Here is a 25,973-nt window from a genome sequence, read left to right as displayed (position 1 = left end):
ACATCACAAAACTTACTGAGTTTTTACTATGGGCTGTGTCACATGTTTCATGTCATTTAATACTGAAACCATTTAAATATTAGGTACTTTTATAGGAACCCTTTTGTAAGTGAGGAAGCTAAGGCTTAGAAGAATCTGTAAGTTTTTGGTGAAAGGATTTGAACAAATTGAGTCTGAAGTCCACAATACATGCCTGCTCTTCTGCACTCCATGAACTCAGTGAGGTACTGAGAAGTCTCCTGAGTTACATGCATGAATGTCTTGTCAGATGTCCCTTCTCACGTTCCCAGTGGAAGTGAAGGAAGGAGCCTTTATTTAGAATCCCAGGGGTCAGGCCCCGTGCTGGCTACTTGATTTCCAACATCTACTCTAACCTCTGTCTGCAACAATTCCTTGGAAAAGATATCACACTCCCATTCTGATTCTAAAGAACATTCAGAGGTTGCCGAAAGTCAGGGGAACAGCCATGGAGACCTGCTTCAGTCAGAGCAGAGGAGAGGAAGCTGGGAGTAGTCTGGAGGTTTTGAATGATGGGCAGAAGGACATCTGTGCTGTAAATGAGGGGCAGGATGGGTGTGTAGAGCATCCATATTGTATATAGGACTGTCAGTGTCACTTAACTCGATGTCAACACTATCTGCTATGTATTTCCATGTGGTTTGTCCCTGAAGGGTCAAGGGTGCTGGAAGTTTGGTTCTCAGTGTGGCAATGATGGGAGGTGGCGGAACCTTTAAGAGGTGGGGCCAAGTGGAAGGTGGGTAGTTCATGGGACCCTGGCTAGGTCTCATGAGAATGGGGTGTTATAAAAAGAGCAAGACTGGCCCCTCCCTGGTCTCTGGCTTCCTGTCTCGTATGTGATCATTCTCGTATGTGTGCCTGCATACTTCCACGACTGTGACGCTAGCCACCATGAGGCCCTCACCAGAGCCAGGTAGATGCTGAGAGTCATGCCCTTGGACCTCCAGAATTGTGAACCAAATAAACCTCTTTTCTTTATATATTGCCCTGCCGTAGGCATTTAATTATAATAACAGAAAATGGACTAGTACCCTACCCATGGTCATCTCATCTCACCTATTAATAGGCCTTCAATCTAGGCATCATTATTCCATTTTACACATTGGACATTCTGGTAGTAAGTAGCTCAACCAGCAAGCCAGATTAAGATCTGCTCTCTCTACCACAGCAGACATCCTCTTCAGAGCCCAGCACCCTCCACTCCACCAGGGTTGACTCTGTGTTGCATTTCTGAACACTGGAGACAGAGGAGGCTGGGGTGGGGTACCCCACTCAATTTCTAGGGGCACAAGGATCAGGACAGCAGTAGCACAGCTGCTGGGGACAACAGCCCAGTGCCCCACTAATCGTGCCTCTTTGTGGTTTTCAGTCAAGGACTCAGAAGAAACCAATCTTTGTGCCTTTTCATGGTTAAAATTCTACATGGAACTGAAACGTCAAAGCAGCCACCAAGCCAGTCTTTGTTGGGTTCCTAGGCAATACGGACGCTGCATCCCAGCACTGAGCACGCGGAGAGAAAGCAGCTCACACATTCAAAGGGGACTCAACAAGAGCCTTGTTCTCCTGAATCCTGGCAATTGCAGGCTCACTTCTAATCCCCGGAAGAGCTGTTGGATCCTTTTCTCCTTCACATCACAACACTGGTCCTGCGCGTTCAGGAACTGCTGGTGGAAGATTTTCATGAGTAGCTGAGAAGTTCCCATTTTCATTCTAGTAGAACCAGCTCTGTTTTTCAGAGCCTCAAAACTTGGATTTTTGCAAAAGCTGTATATACTCAGAAATGTTCACATGCACGCACACTCACACAATTTAAAAGTCAAGTGCCTGGAAATCAAAAGCTCCAATGCATCCCAGTTTCTCAAACAAGCCTCACCTGCATTTCTCAAAATTAAAGTGCTAGGCAACTTTTCAGACAAACTCTGAAAAGTTTTGCTTTAAGGCACCTGTCCTATGAAAAGCACAATTATCTCAAAAGAAAACACAAATGCAGGCTCAGGTCCTGGGTTCTTCTCTCCCAGGCAGAAAAGGCACTGTTTCCAGCAAAAACCCCCGTGTCTTCTCTGGGCCACTCATCATCGATGACATCACTATCATCCACCATCATCATCACCACCACCAAAACTATCATTTCTAGAAGCTGCTAGAAGGTGCCAGCCCTGCCTGAAGCATGTGGCACCCTATTTCATGAAATCCTCAGACTTTCCAGAGAGAAAGGGTCCTTATCCCCATTCTGTAGGTGAGTGCCCTGTAGCTCTGAGGAACCACAGGGAATAGGTGGCAAAGAGGAGTCAAGCCAAAGCTGATAGACTCCATCTGACACCTTTTGCCCTGGTGTCCCCTGCCCTGCTCCTCTCATACCACAAGAAATGTCCTCTTCTTCTTCCAGAGACTTCTTGCTGACCCACCCAAAGGGGCTGTTACCAAGGAAGTGTGCTCTGTCCAGCTTCTCCAGACAAAATGGTGCCACAGCCTCTCCCTTCTTCATTACTCCTGTCACCCAGGCAATTGCACACCAAAGCCCCACTGGAGAATCCTGAAATCCAAAGGTGGCCTAAGTCCAGAGATTTTGTAAGGACAGTTTGACAGAATATATTATCATCAACAATGCCCAGTGGTGGTGCATGACTTGTAATCACAGCACTCAGGAGGCTGAGACAGGAGGATCATGAGTTTGAGGTCAGCCTGAGCTACATAGCAAGACTCCGTTTTAAAAATAAAATAAACAAACGCCCATGTCTGGCATCCTACAGGCGCAGGAGTACCTGACCAGTACTCCTTAAAACTATCAGAATTATCAAAAACAAGAAAAATCAGAGAAACTGCCACAACCAAGAGGAGCGTAAGGAGGCACGATGACTGAATGTGATGTGCTATCCTAGATGGAGTCCTAGACTAGGAAAAGGACATCAGTGAAGCTGAAGGAATGGGAATCACTATGGAGTTTAGTCCATGATACTGCATTGGGATTATCTCGTGAATTCTAACAAATGTGCCATGCCAAAATAAGGTGTTAGTAATGGGGAAAATGCATGGGTGAAGATACGAGAGCCCTCTGCACGGTCTGCTCAGTTTTTTCATAAATGCAAAACCATCATAAAATATAAAGCCTGTTAAGTAAAAAACTTGACCCCAACCTGTTGAGCCCTCCTCCAGGGCCAGGACATTCAGGTCTCATTCCAACTTCATCACCTCCACTCCCAAGAAGGGCGAATTCAGCCTATGACACTGTGTCACCAACTGTAGAATGGGCCCACATGTTCCCTCCCCAGGAGCATGACTCTTAGCAGCTTTCAGTATTCCTATTAAATGTTTTTAAATCCAGTTGAATTATTACTTTTTAAAAATAAAATTTCAGGTTAAAAAAATTTCCCAGTGACTTCCTGAATATGACTCCAAAGGCTCAGGAAATAAGAGCAAGAATTGACAAATGAGATTACATCAAATTAAAAAGCTTCTGTACAGCAAAGAAAACAATTACCAGAGTGAAGTGACAACCTGCAGAATGGGAGAAAATCTTTGCCAACTATCCATCCATTAGGGGATCAATATCCAGAATATATTAAGAACTCAAAAAATTAAACACCAAAAGAACAAATAATTCAATCAATAAATAAGCAAAGTAATTGAGCAGACAGTTCTCAAAACAAGTACAAATGGTCAACAAATCCATGAGAAGATATTCGTTATCCTTAGCCAACAGGGAAATGCAAATCACCATATCTTACCCCAGTCAAAATGGCTACATCAAGAAAACAAATGCTGATGAAGATTCAGGTTAGGGGAGCCTTTGTGTACTGTTGGTGGGAAAATAAGTTTGTATAGCCACTACAGAAATCAATGTGGAAGGTTCTCAAAAAACTAAAAGTGGGACTATCATCTGATCCTGCTTTACCACTCCTGGGTATCTACCTGAAGGAATCAAAGTCATATTACAACAGAGACACCTGCACACCATGTTTCTTGTGGTACTATTCACAACAGCCAAGTTATACAATCAACCTAGGTCTCCATCAACAGAGAATGGCTAAAGGAAATGTATATATCCACAATGGAGTATTAGTCAGACATAACACAGAACAAAATCATGTCTTTTTTTGAAAAATGGATGGAACTAGAAATCATCATGTTAAATGAAATAAGCCAGACCCAGAAAGCCAAATATTACATGTTTTCTCTCATGTGTGGAATCTAGATTTAAAAAAAAAAATACTGTGAAAGTAGGAGGAGGACTATTTGGGAAGAAAAAGGGGACTAGGGGAGCAGGGGGGAAACAAGAAAGGGTAATGGGGAGGGGAATATGATCAAAAGATGTCATGTGCATGCAGGAAAATTTCACAGTGAAACCCATTGCTTTGTATAATTAATATACAATATTAAAGACAGTTTCAAAAACTGTTCAATTCAAATCAGTGTCTTCCCTAGAGAAATGAAAATTCCCCTCTGCGTCTGAGCAGAACATACAGCAACATTAGCACGGTGCTGTTTGCCATAATTAAGACACTAGAATCATTCCTCCATAAGGAACCAGACCATGAGATCTCTCTGCCTTTCCTGACCCCAAAGTCCCGTCCTTGGAAACCCAGAATTCCTCTGTTTTTGTCCATCTACGTCGTTCTCTTTGCCGTTCTCCTCCACCTTCCAGACCACATTATAGGAAGTATTATTTCAAAATTAGTACCTTCCCAAATAGTGTCAAACCAAAGCCACTGACTCATACAGTCTCTCTCTCTCTCTCTCTCGCTCTCTCTCTCTCTCTCTCTCTCTCGCTCTCTCTCTCTCTCAATTTATTTATTTATTTTTGGAGGTACTGGGGTTTAAACTCAGTGCCTCATGCTTGTTAGGCAGGTGCTCTACCACTTGAGCCATGCTCCCAGCCCTTTTTTTGCTTTAGTTATTTTTCAGGTAGGGTCTTGTATTTTCGCCTAAGCCAGCCTGGACCACAATCTTCCTCTTAAGCTTCCTGAGTAGCTGGGGTGATAGGCGTGTGCCACCATGCCCAGCTTTTTTTGTTGAGATGGAGGTCTTGGTAACTTTTTTGCCTGGGCTGGCCTCAAACCATGATTCTCCTGATCTCCACCTCTAAAGTAACTGGTATTACTTTAGAGTAATGTGAGCCCCAGCACTTGGCCCAGATTCTCTTCTACCTGAGGCAGAAGGAAGTAATGGATGAGCTTTAGCCTTTCTGCAAGACAAATTCTGGTGTCCCCTGTGAGGCTGGTCAACCCTCTCAGTTGGGTTTTGCTTTTAGCCCAACTGTTTGAAATAGTAAACACCTAGGAAATCCTAGGGAGGGAGTGGCAAAGAGATGCCTGCACTCACTGTTGTTGGCAAATTAGTGCAGTCTCTGTGGAGGAGAATTTGACCCACTTAATCAAAAATTTTACATACACAGCTCCTTGATCCAGAAGTTCCACCTCTAGAAATTTATCCTCTTATTACATATGCACGTATTTAACATGTTGTATGAATAAAGATATTTATTACAAAACCATAATAGCAAAAGGCTGACAGCATTTAAATGCATGTTCCTAAGGGAGCAGTTAAATTAACCAATGGGTAAATTCATCCAATGGGAAATTATTCAGCCACTAAAAGGTGTACAGATATGGAAGGAGCCTCAAGGCACGTGGTTAAGGTGCGGAACTACACGTTGGTGTGTCAGTCAGAATCCTGGCAGGATGGTACCCTTAAGTGAACAATTAAAGACAAAATCCAGGAGTATTCTAAAGTCAGCTCTATCAGCCCCTCAGTGCCATTGTTACATTTCAGTGACATATTGAAAGTCAGTTATTAAATTGTTGGTAGCTTGAAATCAGCCATGGTAAGAAATTTTACCCCACAGAAAACAGGAGATTCTACAATGATGTTTTCTCCAGAGAGCCAGTTAATAAGCACTTACCAACTCACCCCTGGGAGAACATATAAAAATCTGGGCAAAGTTAAAGAAAATCAGACAAGATAATGCAGTCACCTGGAGTAAACAAGAGTAGGGAGAAGTCACCAACTGAGCCTTAAAGGAACAAGATGGCACCAAGCCAAGATGGCACAGTCAGTCTTTGAGAAGGATGATCCAGCAGGATGGGGGACAGGGAAGTAATTACCCCAGTCTCACCTTGCCATCTTTAGAAGGTGCTTGCTGCTGATGGAACTCACCTGAGAACAGAGTTGGGCAAGGGAGCCCCCAACAAAATCCATATAGATTACATCTCAGGAATGGTGCAGAGGAGCAAAGGCAGGAGAGGATCAGATCTGGAGGGTTCCTGTACCCAGGATGCAGTGCTACTGATTGTTGAAAGAAAACACAGCACCTGCTCTTTCTGTGCACATTCAAACTGCCAAGTAACTGGGAGCAGTGGTTGCCTATAGGTAAGATACCACGGCAGTTGAGGTCAGTTATACTCCTCTTCATACTGCCTTGATTTCTAATCCTGTTTATGTCTTGCTTTTCTTAAAATAAGCAGGGGGCTTTTTAACAGCAGTGATTTTTTGCTCACACACTTTGCATACTAAGTACACTTCATTTGGTAAGACAGGAACCAAGTGCCATGTCTCATGACTTCAGAGGGCACCATTCACCAAAGGAAGACACTGGTGCAATCCAGAAACACAGTAGCCCATGAATACCAGAGTGGCCATGACACAAGGTAGCATCCACATTGGGAGAAACTGTCCATCTGAGAGCTGGATCTGCCTCCAGTCTGGCTCTGAGAACTGGGCCCCCTTCCTACTCTAGTTCTCCAGCATGGGAAGAAAGGAAACCACAGCTAACTTGGCAGGGCAGGAGGGAGCTGGGCTGGAGGTCAAGTAGAGGGGGTTCTACAGCCCTGTGGATGGACTGGGGGCTGCCCATGTCTTTTGCACCCACTTCCCAGACTTCCCCCTCTGGAGAAGCAGGCACTGAGCTCCACTTCATGGCTGCTTACACCCCCTGGAGGTGGGAAATGACCCCCGGAAGGAAGCACCTGGCAGCTTGGAAACATTCCAAACCAGACTTCATCCACAAGTTCACATACAAATTCCCTTCCTCCTCCCTGGCCCCCTTTCAGTGCTGTGCCTAGTGAGAAGGCTAGCTCAGGTCCCATCTGGACCTCAACTGTATGTCAACTTCTAGAAGCTCCCTGGGTTGGAGGCCCTGTGGACAATGGCCTTGTCCATCTACTGAGGTCCTCAGCATGCCTCCCTCCCATGTACCCACTGCCCCTGCTGCCACCTGCAGACGCTGTTCACTTTGTCTTCTTTAGCCTCACTAGGGCACACCCTGGGGCTAAGACTCCTGGGAGATAGCCTAGGGTTTAGTCCAGTACCCAGAACTTCATAGGTACTTTGTAAATATCTGAGACTAACTAAATGAATGGCTACCTATATTCATCATTAGTCGTGGTGAAGTTCAAAAAGTTTATGAATGTAACTTTATTGTGAATCTTAAAGTCAAGGGATGGGAAAACGCACATGAGCAAATTTCAACCACAACGTTTCGAGAAGCAGGTTACCTGACACAGACGAGGTTTATGGGACTCCCTGTTCAGCAGGTAATCTCACCACAAGAGGCCTCTCCAGTTCTCAGATTTCAGAACTCTGGGCCACACATATCCCACAAGGGTTTCCCATTTCTCAGCTGCTGAGGATCCAGAGAAGCAAAGGCCCAGGAGGAAAAGCCAGTGCCAAGTAATGGGGTCTGAATTCCATTTGCTTTCCTTCTTTAAAATCACCAACTTGAATATGGACTATAAATACACTTAATTTAAAATCAGAATCAAAAACATAAGATACTTTGGGAGATACACGCTCTCCCTTCCACACCTAACACCCACCCTCTCATGCACTCAGGCCACCGTCTTATCACCTGAGTGTCTTGTGCGTTCTAACATGTAGACAAGAAAAGATGAATTTCATTTATATCCTTTTTTCTTTTTATATAAAATATGGCACACTAAACATACCTTGGCTTTCACTGTGTTTTTTGCTGCTCTTCTTCGAGACTTGCAAATCAGAATCTGAAGCTCTCACCCACTGTTTCGGTTTAGTTACATAGCTCCTTTATATGGATGCAACACACTCTTCTATTAATGGAAAATGGGTCATTTCCATCATCTAGATTTCAAATACTACTGTGGCAAATAGCTTCTATATACATCATACCAGTTATGCAAAACACTGCTTTGCTTTTGTGAGTCCTTACTTGTTTGGATTTTGTCTCTCTCATAAGAGAAGAATGAGCATTTCAAGTTAACCTAGACACCCTCACTTCTTCTACATTCCCCTTAGGTTAGGTTTATACTTTGAGATCCTTGGGCACCCATGAGGGTGGTCTGAAGCACACAGCCCAGCCTCCCAACTCACCCTCTCCATCCTGCCAGGAAGATTCAGGGCTTCGAGGTCTCCTGAACTCCCTCCACCTTTCACCTACTCCTCTCTCCCACAACCTTCACACCGGGTCCAGTGCGTTGGGTGCTGTACCTAGAGGGTGGTCAGTAGACACCACATGGGTGATGGATGCATGTCTTCCCTGAGTTGTGATAGAGCCATATCCTACTTAACCAACAGGTGGCGTTGCTTTCCACCTCTACACAGCTAAGTCAGCTAGCTCTATACTCATCCCAGCCATCAAAGAATAATAAACTCCTGAGGGTGGGTTGTGGCTCTGAAGGTGACTTCTCATCCATAGGCTTTTCCACACAGCTCTCTACAATCATCCTCCCAACAACCTAAGGCCATGACTACAGGCCCCTCTGGTTTCTTCCTTCTCTGTCCTGTCCCTTGGAGCAAGTATGTGGCAGTTTGTATTGTTTCCCTGTATATTGGGAGACAGTTTCACCTGTATGTTGGTAATGAACTTGGCACCTTGAATCAGACTTGTTCAAACCCAATTCCACCACTGACCTAGCTGGGTAACTTTTGGCAAATGACTTACCTGTAGGAGCTTCCATCCCCTTCTCTGCCTAATGAGAGCTGTAATGGTGTGCGATCTCATGGAGTTGCTGTGAGAGTTAGACGAGATGCCATGTGCCACACCAGTACTATGCTAGGCACAGGGAAAGTGCTCAGTAGATACCAGTTTCTATTCATGTTATGCATGTGTGTCCAAAGTTATTTGCACCTCACTCCCGAAGGCTTTCTTAGTATACACTGGTCTTCTGTAGTTTTGCATGACAGCCTCCTTCCTGCCCCAGAGTCTGCACTTAGGGCCTTGCCTGAAATGTCCTCCTGCAAGCTCTCCCCATGCCTGGCTCCTTCTCATCCTTCAGCATCACCCCGCTCAGAGCTCTTCCCTGGTACCTTTCCTGGTTTTCCCTGGCACCCTGTTTATTTAGCACTAACCACCTACATAGAGAGTGTGACTTATTTATGTGAGGGGGGCTGGTTTCTGCTGGAATGTAGACTCTAAGAACGGCTCTATGGAGTTGCCTCCTACTTCCCAGCAGGGCACACCATAGCCCTAAGGACCTGGGGACGCAGTCCATAAATGACTACGGTGACCAGAATTGAATCTGAATCCTGCTCCCTGGTAGCTTTGCAAGCTCAAGTTCTGCTTCCCAGAAAAATGGCCAGTTCTGTGAGGGCAAGAATGGGCCCTTCCCCACCTCCCCACCCTCAGCTGAGCCACTGCCAACACACAGTACACAGAGCCAGGACTTAGGGGAATGGTGGGAGGGCTGCTGAGGGCTTGGTCACAGGGCAGGGCCCCTACACTCCCACTCAAATACACCACAGGGTAATTCCAAGTGGCTTTCCCTAAAGCCAGCCCCAGGACCATGATCTTCCCATCTGTTTCCTGTGTACCTGGGATGACAGGTGTGTATCATCACACTCAGTTTATTGATTGAGATGGGGTCTAACTTTTTGCACAGAGACTCAAATTGCAGCACTCCTGATATTCACCTCCAGAGTAGCTAGGACTACAGGTGTGAGCCACTGAGCCCAGCCATCAGCTCTCTTTCATGAGGAGAAGAGACATCTCCAGCTCTGGTAGGAGCTGAAGTCCCTCTAAGTACAAAGGATGTCATTCAGAGGGCTCCATGGGTTTGTGTTTGACACAAAATCATCCTGTAGGAGTCAGGCCTCTGTCCTCTGTCCACCAAAATGCCCTTATGCCTAGGGGGAGACCCACTCTGAACACACCCCACTCAGAAGCACACACACTTGACACATGTAGAATGGAATCATACATGCTTCATTCTTATTTTCAACCAGGAAGTTCCTGGCACTGGGCAATTGGGAACACGTGTAATGGAAGGGTACACGCTTGACCATTTCAAATATATTCAAATCAATGCACACATTTAACTACAAAACACCAAGCACCTCTTACATGGCAAACATGGAAAAGTTGGGTTAATAAGCTAAGTGAGCAAGGTACTGCTGCCACGTGGATCTTTCCATTTAGTCAGAGGGACAGAATGGGTAAATGGATAAATAAGAAACCTACTCAAGATGGAGTAACACAACGAAGAGTGACTTTGGGGGCTGGGTAGGATGGGCTTTGGCCTGGATCACCAAGAGGCTCTGTACCAGGCACCCTGGAGGGAGAGAAGGAGCTGGCATGGGCAAGGTGCTCATGTGGGAAGAACAGTAAGGACAAAGTCCTTGAAGAGTGTCAAAAGCATGAAGGAGACTTGTGTTGCTGGAACACAGAGGGCAAAGGATAGAAGAGCTGAGGATGAGGCTGAGGTACCTCCAGCCCTAGGCTGGCAGGGGTCAGAAGATGCAAAATCTTATCCATGATGATTAAATGGAAAGATAGCTATTTTATTCTAAGTGCCATGAGAAAACTTTAGAGGGATTTAGGTAGGGAAAATAAGCGACCTTTCACCCTGGAAAAGTTGAGTCAACATCAAGACAAAGAATGAGTAAACTGAATGAAGGAATGAACTAAATGACTGAATGAATGTATTGAATTGAAAGAATACTACTGAGCCAATGAGCGTAAGTAACCTATGGTCTCTCAGTGCCAAGGTCACGCTGAGTTCTGTGAAGACAAGAAGTCCAGAACAGCCCACAAACTCCAGACACAGAATGCAAATAATGTTCCCTCCACCGCTGAGAAGCCCCCAGTCAGCTCTCTGGGCCCCTCTACCCTCTGGTCACTACGTGCACAGGGGACAAGATTATAGAGAAGAGAGTTTGATGTCACAAAAAAGACTGTCCCAGACTTCAGGGTAGAGCACTGCTGCACTATCCTGCTGCACTGCTGCACTGCTGAACTGCTGTAGAGCCTGGAGCTCTCCAGCTGGTGGTCAAGACCCTGGGGTCCATCTTATATCCCTTTACCTCCCATCTTCATCATCCCTTTTGAGCTACTGAACATGAGGCCTGAGAAAGGAAGGAAAAACCCAGACTTCTCAATTCTCAGCAAAAAAACAAGAACACAGTCCAGCTTCAAACTCAACGAAGTCCTCCACGTGCTCACGATCAGAGCCCTTTCCCACTGACTTCTCCCCTCCACAACGTTAAAAGCCGCCCTCCCCTGAAGTCAAGAACTATGGTTTCCCTAACTCTTTGCCCCAGCACCTACCTGGAGCTAGCCATGGAGCGGCTGTTCATAAAAAGCAGGAAGGTGCTGGAGAGTGGTTGAGATCATGGGCACAGAGGCCAGATTTCCCCAGGTTCCCCCAGCTCTTGTTGGTCCCTTAATTCTGGACACATGACTTGACCTTCCTGAACAAGATAAAAATACACAATTCACAAGCTTGTGTATGAATTTAAGAAGTAAGGCCTATTGAGGGTAGAGCTCTCTCACAGAAAATTATTCATAAATAGTATTTCCATTAATATGAATGATGATGATGATGGTGGTGATGATGGAGTCAGGAAGAAAGACTAATCTGAGCATCCTGGACCAGGCATTCCCAGCACTCATGCAAATGACAATCTGAAACACATGTGTTTAAACAAGAAAGAAGTCCAGGATGTTTCTGAAAGATTGTCATTTTTCTAAAATTTTTTTTTTTTTGCTAAGCTCTTAAATTAGCAGAAAACCGGGTCCCACTGGATTCTAAGCACTCCCGCCTCATCCCTCCCAGACACAAGAGAGCTACCTCCCAGCTCCCAAGCCAGGACACGTTTCTTGATGGTAACAGGTGTTGCGGTGAGCAACATGTGGCTTGGGCTTTCAGAGCTGGTGCTGTCACCGCGGTAGCTCTACCCTCCTCTCAGTCAGTGCCCGGAGAGGAAGCTAAGGGTATCTGTGCCAGGGCTTTGGCAGAGCTTGGTGACAACTTACCTATGACCTTAGGAGTGATCTGAGGAGGCAAAAGTGTAAGCCGGGTTTCCATCTGTCCTTGCCCAACCCCCATAGTCAGCAGGGTCAATTAGGGCCCTCTCCTACAATGGTGTCACTTCAATTTCCCGCCCACCCTCTTTTACCTCCTAAAGTTACACCACCACAGAGGGGGTGAATAGACACCCATCCAGTAAGCCCTCTTCTAGAGGGGCTGAGCACCTAGCAGAGAGTCTGGGTCTGTGGTGCCAACCTGTGGGCCAACTCTCAGGTTACAGAAGGTAGATTAATCCCAGAAAAGTACAGCCAATTCCTACTCCCTTCTCCCCTAAAGCACCAACCATGGAGGTGGGCACAGAAGGGAGGAGTAGAAGAGACATTTATAGACAGACTCATTTACAGACAGATGTAGACATGTCATCCACCCTATAGACACCTCTCCACCACTCACAGTCATAGCTACTTTTTTTGGGTCATTTTGGGCTATTGGTGCTTCTCTGTTGCACATACACACACAGCTGTTAGGGCAATTCATTCCACGGTGATCTGGTGTACTTATACTGATAAAGAGGAATTTGTTTCTCTGTCCCCAGATTTCAGGCGGCCCCAGTGCAACAGGGAGCAGCTTCTGCTCCTACAGGGAGCAAATACCAGCCTTCCCCTTAACAGTCACTCAGAGTTTTTCCCATTTTCCTTGTTTTGTCCTGTGACTTCCCCTCTGTCCTACCTCTACCTGCCAAGTGTCCAGGCTGCCTGCTTCTCTTTTACTGTTTCTATTTCAGAAATAGCCACTGAAGTCCATCCGGTCCCCCATTAGCATCAGCCAGGACACAGGGAAGTGTTATTAAGTGAGCACTTCATCCTGAATGTTCTCTCTGCAGTGACCACCCCACTCAGCATCTATGGATCCTTTGTATCCCCCCACCCACACACACAGTCACTTTAAGATCAGCTCAGTAGTGTTACACCCACTCATGAGCCTCCCCCGCCCAACACACACACACACACTCACAGGGTCAACTAAGTGTCCTCCCAAGCTCTCAGGCCAGGGCCAGAATGCTGTCCTGCTGTCCTTGGGGAAGCCAATTGACATGAGCAGGGGTCCCTCCTCCCTCCGCCCCCCTCCACTTCAGATGCAAAGTGCGCATATGGCTCCTTCTCCATCTTTGGGGGAGGTTCTGTCTAAAGTCCTCCCAAAGATTCAGATTGTATGACAAATCACGTTCTAGACTATCACGGCAAGAAAGCGCCCAGGCATTTGCATCATTACCCCCAGACAACAGCTTCATTAGGCTGAAAGGGAGGTTTGCAGGCGTGCAGCTCTGCCACTGACCTGGGCCTCTCACTTCCCCATTGTCTGTGGGCCCCAAGGCTCTCTCTCCAAACCATATGGTCCATTTGGGCATCTCACACTGCCTTCCCGGGGAAAGCCAGTGTGTTAGGAAGCCCTTGAGGCAAGCCAGTGGCCTACCCCTTGATTCTAGAAGGGAAAAACTGGACCAAGAGAGAGCAACCACATGGACCAGAGAAGTGTGAGCCCTAAAAAGCAGTGTATGGGACTGGGAAGGAAGAAAGCTCCCGGGCCAGAGGTCAAAGGAGATGAGAGCCTTGGCATTTGACTTCTCAGAGAGCAGGGAGCCTTCACCACAAGTCTGACAGTGTCTTGGTTGGAGAGCCCTGGGTGGGGGGAAGGCATCCTCATGCTAAATCCCTCCTCACTTCACTCTGGTCCCCTCCTAGGTCCTCAAGTATTTAGAGACCCCCCTGAGAGGTTCCCTGAGCCCAGGTATTTCTCCCAGAATCTAACAGGCTGGAGTCTGAGACCATCATTCCCCTCTCCAGTCCCTAAAACCCTAAAAACAGAAAGCCCGGTTTTACTCATGAGTCCAGTTTAAAGGGGATTGTGGGGGCTTGGCCAAGAGAGCCACTTCAGCTCCTATTTCTTCAAATCCCATCATTCTGAGCTCCATTTTGCAAGCTCATGGAGTGAAACTAGAAACCAGCACCATCCCCATGCAGCCACAGGGGCCTGGCTCCCCTAGGGAGCAGAGGAGGCCCTGGCTGCTCCGTGGTACCCAGTCGGTGAGCCCTCAGAACGCAACCAAGGGAAGGAATTCCTTGTGATCAAATATGGGACGACGGGCCTCGCCTGATGTTCCTTTAAGAGTAAGGAAGAAAACACAGCCTCTCGTACCCGCCAAAGGGGCGGATTAGGGCCGGGATTAACATTTTAAACTCAGCCAGACTTCTGACTCAAAAGATCTTTTCTAGCTAATCGTATTACTCTCCCTGGGATTATTGCTTGACTCACTGCAGAACAGATTCTAAAATCAAATTGATTAAAGTTCCCTCCTGTTTTCTCTTTGCTCCCTTGCTGTATGGGATGTGTGCATGCTTGTAGATTCTTAGGGAGACAACTTTGAAAGTCGAATCTCACTTCGTATTTTTCTCTCCTTCTTTCTTCGCCAGGAGGCGGTAAGAAGACGGGCGACACGGTTCCTTTATTCCTGTCCACGCCAGCTCCTAATTCCTGGTAATTTATCCCATATTAAAACTTCTTTAAGTAAGAATGGACAAGCATCAGCACCTGCTATGCAAATGCGTCCAAATCCAGTCCCGGTCGCGGGGCGTGCGCGTCCGCCCGACAGCGAGCAGCCATTCAGCGCTCCCGGGCGCCCGCCCCGCGCGGCGCTTCTTATGGAAACGGGCGGTCCCCGACAGATTGCGCCCCAGCCCGGGGGCGGGCCGGCGGGAGCCGGGGCAGAACTGCGGCTAGCCTCAGAAAACGCCCCCCGGTGTGGGTGGGGAGCCGCACCTCTCTCGTGGGTTTTCTCCACTCACGCTCTTTTCTTCTACCGGTCTTGAATATTTTCTTAATGATCTCCAGATCTTAACGCCAATACGACATTCCCCCCATCCCAGGTCTCCGGAATTCACCCTTACGCCCCATCCTAACTCCGTAGGAGTAGCAGAGGTTTTATAAGCGTAACAAGTCTCCCACTGCTTCCACGCGAGTGCAGTAGTCACTAAAAACTAGCCCAGCTTTGCCCCAGGGGTCCCAGGAATAGAGGCTAGAGCGGGACAGATTGTCATTTCAGATCCCAAATCTGTGCCAAGGCCTTTCCACTCCCGGGAGCGGGGCGCACATCCACCCGCAGCCCGCCCCGGAGGAGGCTGGCCAGGGCTCTGCTCCACCGCGATCCTCCTGCTGGATAACAAGGATTAGCACGTGGGGGACTTTTGAAGCCACTTCTGTCCTCACGTGGCTGGAGGCCGCGGCGCAGTCGCCTCTCGTGCTACCCTAATCCCCTCACGCGGCCCCGGCAGCGAGTGGCTCTGTCAGTAAACGTGAACTAGCCTGCACCCGTGTACCCCACTCGCGCCTGGCGGGGCACGGGATCAGCGCGCCCACCCCCCCCCCGCCCCACGCGCCCCCGGGGCGCCTGTGCTCCGCAAGGCCCTCGCTATGGGAAGAGTGGTGGCGCGAGGGTCATTGATGCAAGGCCCGAGGGAGACCCCCTTCTCCAGCCTAGGAGTCTTTATTTGTAGTTCCATAAAAGAAATCGAGAAAACACCGGCTCTCCGGGAGCCAGAGGAAAAAAAAATTGGCTAGGGCGGGGGCGCGGCCCGCTGCGCAAAGAGATGCAAAGTGATAAACACATTGTTCATAGGCCGCCCGCTCGGTTGGTCCCTTGGGGGCATAGAAAATGAGGGGCTTTCCTCCCCCCTTTAACTAGAGGAGAGTACCAATAATTCATGTATGTTATAATTCTTCATTGCCCCTAGGTAGTCTGGGAAAACTGGAAGAAAAGAAAATGCCAGAAAGTTATGGTAAAACTTAAGATGCCGCCGACGTCGCTTTCTTTGCCCCTGCTGCGAGTGTTTGAATAAGAAGAATGCTCCCGGACAGTAACAAGGAAAAAGAATGAAGAAGACAAAAGATTTCCAGAAAAAGGTTTAGCTAAAAGACAAGGCTAGTGAAACTGAAAGGAGGGGGGAAGAAAGCATTTACAATGGAACAATAAGTGTACTAATCGCTTTGATATATTATACAAGCCCAAAGGCCCAAAACGTTGTGTAATTATTTATAAATGACTTCTCCACTCCTGTGTATAATGCGGAGGAAAGAATAAAACTGCAGGCTACTCTCTAAACTATTTCTAAATAGAACTGGTTCAAAAGAAAGCAGAAGTGTTTGAAATAAAATAATTAATGGTGGATTTTATGGTTGTCTCATTAAAACATTTTAATTACTACAAACAAAATGCATTTGTGTTCAAACCCAACATGAATTTAGGTAGCCAAGCGTTAAGAGCGAGAAAAGCAAAGGGCAAACTCTCAGCTATTCCTGAGTTTATTTTTTAATTCTTTCCATAAACCAATCGTTGAATTCCATTAGGGTAAATTTCACTGTGACTTCTTTTTGTATGCACAGAAGAAAACACCCTCCCACAGCGTTCCCACACTTGACCCACAACCATGGGGGGGTGGAGAAAGTGTTTTTCATTTCTACTCAAGATATTCCTAAGAATTCAAAAACATGAAGCAGACAAAAATAAGAACTGCTCAGCAAACTGAACTCGGACTTCAGCAACTTCCTGTGGCAGGTGCAGTGTGGATTTGAGAAGCTAAACCTAGTGTCAGAGCTAGCAGAGCTAGGGGCAGATTTAACCTCAAGAAACCTGCTAGAGGAAAACTTTGCAGGTGCTTCTAGGTTGATTCTCTTGTAGCCTCTAGCAGCTGATATAAACGTGATTCCAGGCCTCCCTGCTGAAGAGAGAAGGGGATGAGCATCTCTGCCTGCTCCCTCTTCACCCTCACCGGCCCTCCCTGCATAAGTGTGCACACCCTCTGCGCCTCCCCCACTCTTCTTTAGGCACAAAAAAGACATTGTTTCCCCCAAGACTGGGCCAAATCACAAGCATGCTTCCAACCTAAGGCCAGCCCAGGCACATATTGCACACACACACACACCCACACACACACCAGTGCAGGCCTGAGAACCCAAATCGAACTTGAAAACTTCCTGCAGAGCAAAGTATTTATTTGTCTGCAGAATTGCCCGATGTCATTCTTGAATAAAGTAGATTTGCACCATGGCTTCCACTAGAGCCCAAAATACATCTCACACAAGCATCTCACACATAGACATATAATACACAACTAAATACACCAGGACACAATGTCAAGGAATAGTCAATCAGACATCGAGGTGGGAAACGCATACAGACGGCACTGTATTTAGCAGGGCAGGGGCCCAGGGGGCCTCCACGGATTTCTGGAAACCATGGATAATTTGCCATTTTCCTTGCTCTGTCACTGAAAGACCCCTCTGTTTCCCCCCTCCTGCCTCGTTTCCCCCCTCCCTTTTACAGCCCCTTCCACAACTGTCATGGGTCATCAGTAAAGAAAATAGGGAATTGTTTCCCCTTTCCAACCCCACCCTGCTGCTCTTAGGTGGAAACGCAACTGCAGAAAGGAGGGAGCAAGCCTCTGTGGACACCCATCCTTCATCCCTTCCTTTTGAGTAACAGCACCTTTTTCTTCCTTTTTTTTCCCCTAAAAAGATTACAACTTTTTTCTTTTTAAAATGCCACCCACGAAACCAATGCCACCCCTCTCCCCAGGTAGCTCCAGAAAGAAAATGATGATTAAAGTGAAGTCATCTTGGTTAGAAAGAGTAACTCACTCCCACTTCATTTTGTGCAAAGTCCCCATGAAGGCTGCACCTGCAGAAACACCATTGTCCAGTAGTCTTATGAACTTAGCACAGCTGCACTTCCCTGTCCCCAATACCTGAGTAGTTAGTTTGGCAGCACCATTTACCCATAATAAATTGCAACTGAGAATTCGTGTGTACTGTTTTTAAAAACCTCTTTTTAGCCTTGAAACTCAATAGTGCCACAGCACTATTGAAATTAATATTCTAAAAATGAAAAAAAATTAATTCATATTCTATTTAATAACCAATTAAGCAGACAGAGAATGATCAATCTAAATTAAAACAACACTTGGTAATGGGGATGAAATGTCACACCCTTTCTCTCCCCCAACACAGTCAGATACTTATAATTTCAAGGCATCAACTTCTCAGCCTAGGTACAAGCACAGCATCCCAAAAGATCATTTTTTCATCCTCAGGCTTAAGTGTTTCTGATAACCGAAAAGGGGGATGGGGTGGGGAATGGCACTCAGAGGCCATTTGGCTCACCCCTGCCTCCACAAAAGGGCTCAAAGGCCATGGACGCTAACTCCAAATGAAGTCGTACACATGGTCACTGAGTTTGACAGGGTTGAGAAAGATATCCAGCACAAATGTAAATCTGGATCCATCCCTGGATCTCCATGCCCATAAGCACTGTAACTTGATATCATTTTAACATCCTGAAATTGCCTTGTAAACAGCACAGGCTGCCTTATATGTTTGTGTTGACCACATTAATTTATTGTACATAATGTTTATAATTTACCACCACTTCTCCCCTATTCTGACCTTTCTTCATTAAAAAAAAATACACTAAGAAACTCAACAGACCCTGGAACCCTGCCCTACCCCAGAACCCCTCCTCCCATCTCTTACTTTAGAAAGCATATTTTCATCACTGGGTTGACCCCAGAAAGGTCTTCTCCTCCTTAAGGAAACAAAACCACCTCCCTGATGTCTCACTGGGGCCTTAAGTCAGATTTCTAAGACAGCCCAGAACAGGTGTTCTCCTTTGGCCAGGAACGCTTTTCAGGGGTCCTTCTCTCTTCTCCCTCCCCTAGGGGTCAGAACCAGAGGCAAGAGCACAGGAGAGACCCCAGCCCTGTCCTCACTGGTAGCACTTCTGAGCTGGCCAGGAACGCTTTTCAGGGGTCCTTCTCTCTTCTCCCTCCCCTAGGGGTCAGAACCAGAGGCAAGAGCACAGGAGAGACCCCAGCCCTGTCCTCACTGGTAGCACTTCTGAGCTGTCACATAAATGTGTCCCACTTGTCTCAAGAGCTTGGGAAAGCATGACTGTCCTGACAAAGGGGACAGATATTCCCACACAAATACATTGGCTCTTGGCATTAGGCAGTAATGACTTCAGCATGTAGGCAAAATCTCCAGAGATTCTATTTAGTGAGTCTTGGGTGGGGATCCCACCATTGCCAGCACCCCAGGTGACCACACTGTGCTATGTGAAACTCTGACTTTACCCTTAGTCCTCTGGAACCTCTGCCCCACCTTCCTTCCTCTGCCTCCCAGCAGATTGGCAGCTGGATGATCTTACACATCAGGAAGGCAGAACACCTGGTGCAGCGCTGGCCACATTGGTGCCTGCTGTGGTTGGATTTATTACATGCCCATATCACATGCTATTGTGCTCTGGGAAGGGGAGTTTAAACAGATGTGCTCAGGGGCTTGGAGGGATTTGTGTGGCAGGAGAAAACTTCACCTCCCCTAGCAAGGATACATGTCTTCCTAGAAGGATCCTGCCATTCTCAGAGCCAGTTCCATCCTCAGTGGGTCACATGTAGGAGGCCCCAAGCCCACATGCACTATGAACAGCACATGGATCCAGCATTCATGACCAGGGAAGAGCTGCTACAGGCACTGCCCAAGAGCATAGAGCATGCAGGTCAAGGCTAAGGTTCCTGCCTAGTCAGGTCACCCAGGTTCAGGCAGAGGAGAGGGACAATGGTAGGAGAAAGTACAGATCCACTACTAAGTAGGTTACAAGGCACCCTCTCTGGACAAGTGAAGTTCACATCAGGGAACATGGGTTGGTGGGTGGCAGTACGGGTAGTTTTTGTCCCTCTGCCAGATGTCCTTCTATAGTGAACCACTGGAACAACTGTTACAAGCCTGCTTAGAATAGCAGAAGGAGGAGACAAAAAGACTACCATGGTCCTTCAAGACCAACCATAACTGTTCCCACTGGGCCCTCACAGAAGTCCCCTCCAGAAGGGTCCCCACATTGCTGCTATAGTCATCCCCAATCTAGGCATCCTCTGCCTAGATTGTCTACTCACTTCCCATCCTTCCTTCAGGGCCTTCTTACTCAGGTTCCCCTCTGCCAAGAAGCCACCCCTGACCACTCCTTTCTCCTTGGGAGATGACAGTGTTCTTCAGATATACTCCCTTAATAGGCCCTCAACACCTCTCTGGGGCCAGTGGTTGGTCACTTTTCTATAGCTATGTCTTCCTTTCTTCAAGACTATAGGCCTGCTGGAGCTCCTCAGAGCACCTGACATAGGGCAGTGTACAGTTAGCACTCAGAATATATTTGCTGATTGATTGTGATGGCAGAACATGGAGTGGGGGCTGTAAGGACTCCTAAGTCTGGCCATAGTTGGAACACCAGTGATCCCTGGGATGACCTGGGAAAAATCTCCCTATTGTCCACTTCAGTTTCCCATATATGAGGTATAGCGGCTGGATGTAAAATCTCCATGAGTTCTACTGAATCCTTATAGGAATCAGAACCCAGAGCCACCATCAGTCAGTCTCCCAATATCCTATCACCCCAGTGTCAGCACAGTGCCCGTCCATCTACCTGGTCTCTGATTGCCTCAAAAATAAAACAAGCATAAGTCTCTATGCTTTGCCAATTGAGCATTTAACTTGGTGTTTTCTTTGCCAAACCACAGACACTAAACCCGGCCAACTCAAGCAGAAAAGCCCCATTAGGAAAAGGCCTGTCATGGGAGTTCTCCTGTGATCAGGGTAGAGGCTCACACAAAAGGCTGAGGGGAGAACCAGAAGGACAGCTGATGGAAGGCCCTGGGAAGAGTCTAGTTAGAAAATCCACTGATTCCTGGACACCTCTTTCACCAGTGGTCACTGGCTCTTCCAAGTTGCTGCCATGACAGAAGTGAACTCTAATTGTCACCAGTTTAGAGCCTAAATTCCATGTGGGAAATCTGATGAGCTGCACTTAAAAGCACGTGACCACAACCTAATTGCCCAGAATGGTGGTATGGGTCTTGTGCATTCAAATTCCTCAATAAGAGGGCTCTTCAGAAGATAGGCAGCCAAAAAACTGATAAAAGTCTATGAATAACCCTGGCCAAACCAATTATCTCCTCTAGAAATTTGGAAAGGGACTGATAGATTGAATAAGGGTATCCCCCAAAGTTGTGTCCACCAAAACTTCAGGATGCAATTTTATTTGGAGTAAGGATCTTTGCAGATGTAAGAAGGATCTGAAGTCATCCTGTATTAGAGACTAAGTCTCCTTAAGAGACAGGGGAAGATATGGAGACACAGAGGAAAAAGCCATGTGAAGACAGGAGGCAGACATTGTAGCAATGAAGTGATGATCCAAGTACTGATAGGAACTGCTAGAAGCCAGGAAAGAAACATGGAAAGATGTTCTCTCAGAGCCTACCAAAAAGGCAACCCTACTGACACCTTAATTTTGGACTTCTGGTCTCCTGAACTGTGAGAGAATAAACTATTATTTCAAGCCATCCATTTTGTGGTATTTTGTTATGGCAGCCCAAAGAAACAAATGCAGGACCCAGAAGAGTCATAAGGTCAGGCTGGTGGGAGCGCACTGAGGGCATGAGGAAGCTGACAGCAGGGTGGGGGGGTGGGGAGGGGGTGGGAAGACCAGAGGTGTGTGGGGGAGTGGGACTCCTAGGCTCCTGAGATGCCCCAGTTTCTGTCCAACAATTACCTTTTCTTACATAAGATTTACAGTGACTCCATGACTTCTAACAAATCTTGAGCCCATATGTACAGTGTCCTAGCTTTCTGCCAAGGTGTGTGTGTGAGGGGTACATGTAGAGTGCTGCTGAGGGAAGAGGAGGTTTCTGCAGAGTCCCCTGAGCAAGAGCAATGGCTAGCCAGTCATTGTACCTCTCCACAAAGGAACCAGTGCCCAGGGCAGAGTCCTCTCTGAGGGCAGCAGACCACAGCTCCAGGCCTGAGACTACCACTCATACCATGAGGGAGGAGGCTGGAACTTTGCTGAAGGGTGTTTGTTTTGTTTTTGATACCTCCATCCCATAGTACCCAATCATTCCTCAATGACTATTTCCTCCTAAGTGCAAAGTTGAGAGGGGGGCAGATCTGCACCTCTATTGCTTTCTGGTGACCAGAGAAAAATAACTTCTGACCTGCAGAATGAAGATTTTCGGCTGGAATAGATGGGTTTAAACTCTAAGGGCAGAAGGGGTTGGGGGAGACTGGTTCCACTATGTGATTTTCACCCTCCCTGGACCAGCTCTATCTGAGGCTAGGGAAGCCGGGTCCCAGTGATGGCTGGTTCTGGGTTGGACCCAAGAGGCTGCAAGCAATGCTCCAGGATGTGCAGCACAAGGAACTCTCCCCGGAGGGAGCAAGGTCTGGCGATGATTGAGAGAAGGGGATTCTCACACTTCTGTTACTTTATGAGTCTTCAGGCTATGGCGGTAGTAGGAAGAAGGGAACGCTGACAGAGACTCAACCCAGCCTTGGACATCACCAAAAGATCTCCTGATCTTTTGGCCCTCTTCTCTCCCTTCCACTTCCTAAGTGAAGGTCAACAGATTCTCTCTCTGTTTCTTCACCAATCTTGACGGAGTGTGCCTACCCCTACCCTGTGTCTGATGGTTCTCACCCTGACACTATTTGGACACGATTTCACACGAGTTCCGAGCGCACTGCATATCACAACCACTTATCCCGCGCTGTTACAAAAGCGCCTTGCCAAGGCACTCACGAACATCTAAGATCATCTACCACAGTCGATGCATCTTATAAATGAGGCTCAGAGAAGTAAATTCACTTGCCCCAATTCATGGGGCCACTCAGCTGCTGGAGAGAGATGCAAACCCAGACTCCCAGGCGGCTCCAGGTTTCTGAAACTCGCCGCGCAACTCACACTTTCATGCCCGTGCCCCGCCTCCCCATCCCACCCCGGAGAGGAGAGCCCGAGCTGTCCCTGGAGGAGCGTGCCTCGGCCGCTAATCGCCCGCCGCCCCCGCCCCGCCCCTGCCGGGGTTTCACTGCCAGGAGACGCCTGGGCCTGCTTAGCCCGAGCGGGGCTCCGGCGCGGGAGACGCCACCGATTGGCCGGCGGTAATTACGGGCACGCTCCGGGAGGGGCGGGAGAGGGGAGTGGCGGGGGGGGTGGCCTCCCGCGAGCATAAATTATGCAAATACCCGGCGCCGCACGGGGCTGACCTGCCGCCTCGCTCCATTCACCCGGGCTGCCTCGGGGGCGGAGGTGGCAAGGGAGGGGGCGCGCCCATTGTTGGGCCGGGTACTTAAGGGGTCCTGAGGCCGGTCGTGTGCCAGACTCGGTGCTCACACGAGCTGATCTGATCGCCGGCGACATCACTCTGGAGACCAGCTGGGCGCGTAGCCCCAGCAGGCGAGGCAAGGAAGCAAAGCCAAGTTCCCCTTGCCTCCCTGCGCCCTTTCAGTCCTCACACCCGCAAGAGGGCACAGAGTAACCCGGGCTGTCCGGAACGTAAGTGCGCCCCGGCGGCCCTGCCTGAATTCAGCCTAGGCTCCTGTCCTCTAAAACCTCCTTCTCTCCGTTCTGTCGATCCTGCACAGCGCAAAGATGCCAGCTCCTCTGGAGACCTGCCTCTCCGACCTTGACTGCGCTAGCAGCAGCAGCAGCAACAGCAGCAGCGACCTGTCCAGCTTCCTCACCGATGAGGAGGACTGTGCCAGGCTCCAACCTCCAGCCTCCGCCTCGGGGCCGTGCGCGCCGGCCCGCAGGGTCGCTCCGGGGGCTACTGGGACATCCGAGGTTCCAGGGGTGCAGGACGAGGAGCAGGAGCGGCGCCGCCGTCGGGGCCGGGCTCGAGTGCGCCCCGAGGCGCTGCTACACTCTTTACGCAGGAGCCGGCGCGTCAAAGCCAACGACCGCGAGCGCAACCGCATGCACAACTTGAACGCTGCGCTGGACGCACTGCGAAGTGTGCTGCCCTCCTTCCCGGATGACACTAAGCTCACCAAGATCGAGACGCTGCGCTTCGCCTACAATTACATCTGGGCTCTTGCTGAGACACTGCGCCTGGCGGATCAAGGGCTGCCCGGGGGCGGTGCCCGGGAGCGCCTCCTGCCTCACCAGTGCGCCCCCTGCCTGCCCGGGCCCCCGAGTCCCGCCAGCGATGCTGAATCCTGGGGCTCCGGTGCCGCCGCCTCCCCCTGTGCCGCCGCTGCCTCACCACTCTCTGACCCCAGTAGCCCCGCTGCCTCCGAAGACTTCACCTATGGCCCCGGCGACCCCCTTTTCTCTTTCCCCGGCCTGCCCAAAGACCTGCTTCACACAACATCCCGTTTCATCCCTTACCACTAGGCCCTCTGTAAACGCCTTTACCTTCCCCTTTCCCCAGTCAATGGGCAATAGATGCGCGACCCAGTTGAGGCCTCAGGACCCCCACCCCAGGTGGAGGGAGGAAACGAGGGCTTTAAAAGGGAAGCGGGATACCTGAGCCTCTTGTTAGGTCGCTGCACCCTCGCCACGGCTGCCCCCCGGTCTGTTTCTGCAGCCCCCAGCCCTAGGCCCCTCCTGCCCGCCCCCCCCCCACGGCCTTTCCTTTTGCACTTTCTGAACTCCACAAAACCTCCTTTGTGGCTGGCTCAGAACTGACCCCAGCCACCACTTCAGTGTGATTTGGAAAAGGGACAGATGAGCCCCTGAAGACGAGGTGAAAAGTCAATTTTACAATTTGTAGAACTCTAATGAAGAAAAACGAGCATGAAAATTCGGTTTGAGCCGGCTGACAATACAATGAAAGGGCTTAAAAAGGAGACACAAGGAGCGGGCTTCATGCATTATGGATCCCGACCCCCACCACTGCGGGCTCTCTCTAGGAAGAACCCCAGCGTTTGCGTAGCTATTCAGGCAAGGGCTGGAGGGTACTTTAATTTATTCAGGATGCTTCATTCATATGAAAATGTATTTTTGTACATAAAGAATTTATTCTATTATTACGACCTATCAAAGTTTACACTTTTGTACTGCAGATGCTTCATGTAAATAAAAACTAAGTAAAAAAAAAAGTCACCAAGTTTCTTGCATAGTGTTAGTGTCTCTGGGGTTTTTCTTCTTTTTCCCTGGTCGCTCAACCACTAAAGTGAAACACTATCCCCACCCACCTCCAAACCCACTAAATCCTATCTCAAAAACAATTTTTAAAAGTGCACCTGATTCCACGAAGAAGCAGATACAGAGTAGGGCCTTTGGGATCCACCGTTTTCCTTTCACCTTGTAAGCACAAGGGAGATCTTTCAGGCACCCCATAAGCCAATTAAGACTTTTTAGTGGGGAATTACCCCTGGGTAGGCAGCTACCTGTAGAGGTAGGGGCCAGGGAGAGTCTTTCTTTTGAAGAACTCCACACTTCAGCTGGCTCTGTGTTTCAAAGAGAGGGGATTAAAAAGATCAATACAGTGTGACCACTGGTAAGGAAGTCCCAGTGACAGGTGGGCCTAGGCTGGGTAAGCAGAAGGGTCACTCTTGGAACAGGCTATTTAGAAGGGGAAATTGATTTGTAAACAATGCCTTCAAATTACTGTCTTTTGAGGCTGAGGTCACCCTAGCTGTGAGATGTAGGATGAATTATACTGGTATGGTGTCCCTCCATGGGGTGTACAGCTGTCTTAAATTGTGAGCTAAGGTGCCCTGCACCTCTCCTCCCCCCACATTCACACCCAGTGTAGCCCAAAGAGTGGGGGAGGGGCACCCGCACAGGGGAACTGGAGTCCTAGGCTTGCTCAGCCAGTCTTCCTGGGGGCCATAGCCAAAGCTAAGCTTTCATTTGTTGCCAGA

The 25,973-nt window shown here is 48.4% G+C and overlaps 1 protein-coding gene across 1 annotated transcript; it reads left to right on the top strand.

The window, feature by feature from the left end:
* Window positions 1–23,754: 23,754 nt before the first annotated feature.
* Neurog1 (neurogenin 1) lies at window positions 23,755–24,498 on the top strand. The gene has a single exon (XM_020185460.1). It carries the CDS (start codon window positions 23,755–23,757, stop codon window positions 24,496–24,498), a length of 744 nt encoding a protein of 247 aa, XP_020041049.1.
* The last annotated feature ends 1,475 nt before the right edge of the window (window positions 24,499–25,973 follow it).

This window comes from Castor canadensis, chromosome 16, assembly GCF_047511655.1.
Source record: "Castor canadensis chromosome 16, mCasCan1.hap1v2, whole genome shotgun sequence".
NCBI classification, from domain to species: Eukaryota; Metazoa; Chordata; class Mammalia; order Rodentia; family Castoridae; genus Castor; species Castor canadensis.
Note: the sequence above shows the minus strand (reverse complement) of the source record. Positions and strands in the feature narration are given on the sequence as shown.

Bases quoted from the DNA above. Each gene is read 5' to 3' on its own strand.
- Neurog1 (XM_020185460.1), top strand. From the start codon at position 23,755: ATGCCAGCTCCTCTGGAGACCTGCCTCTCCGACCTTGACTGCGCTAGC.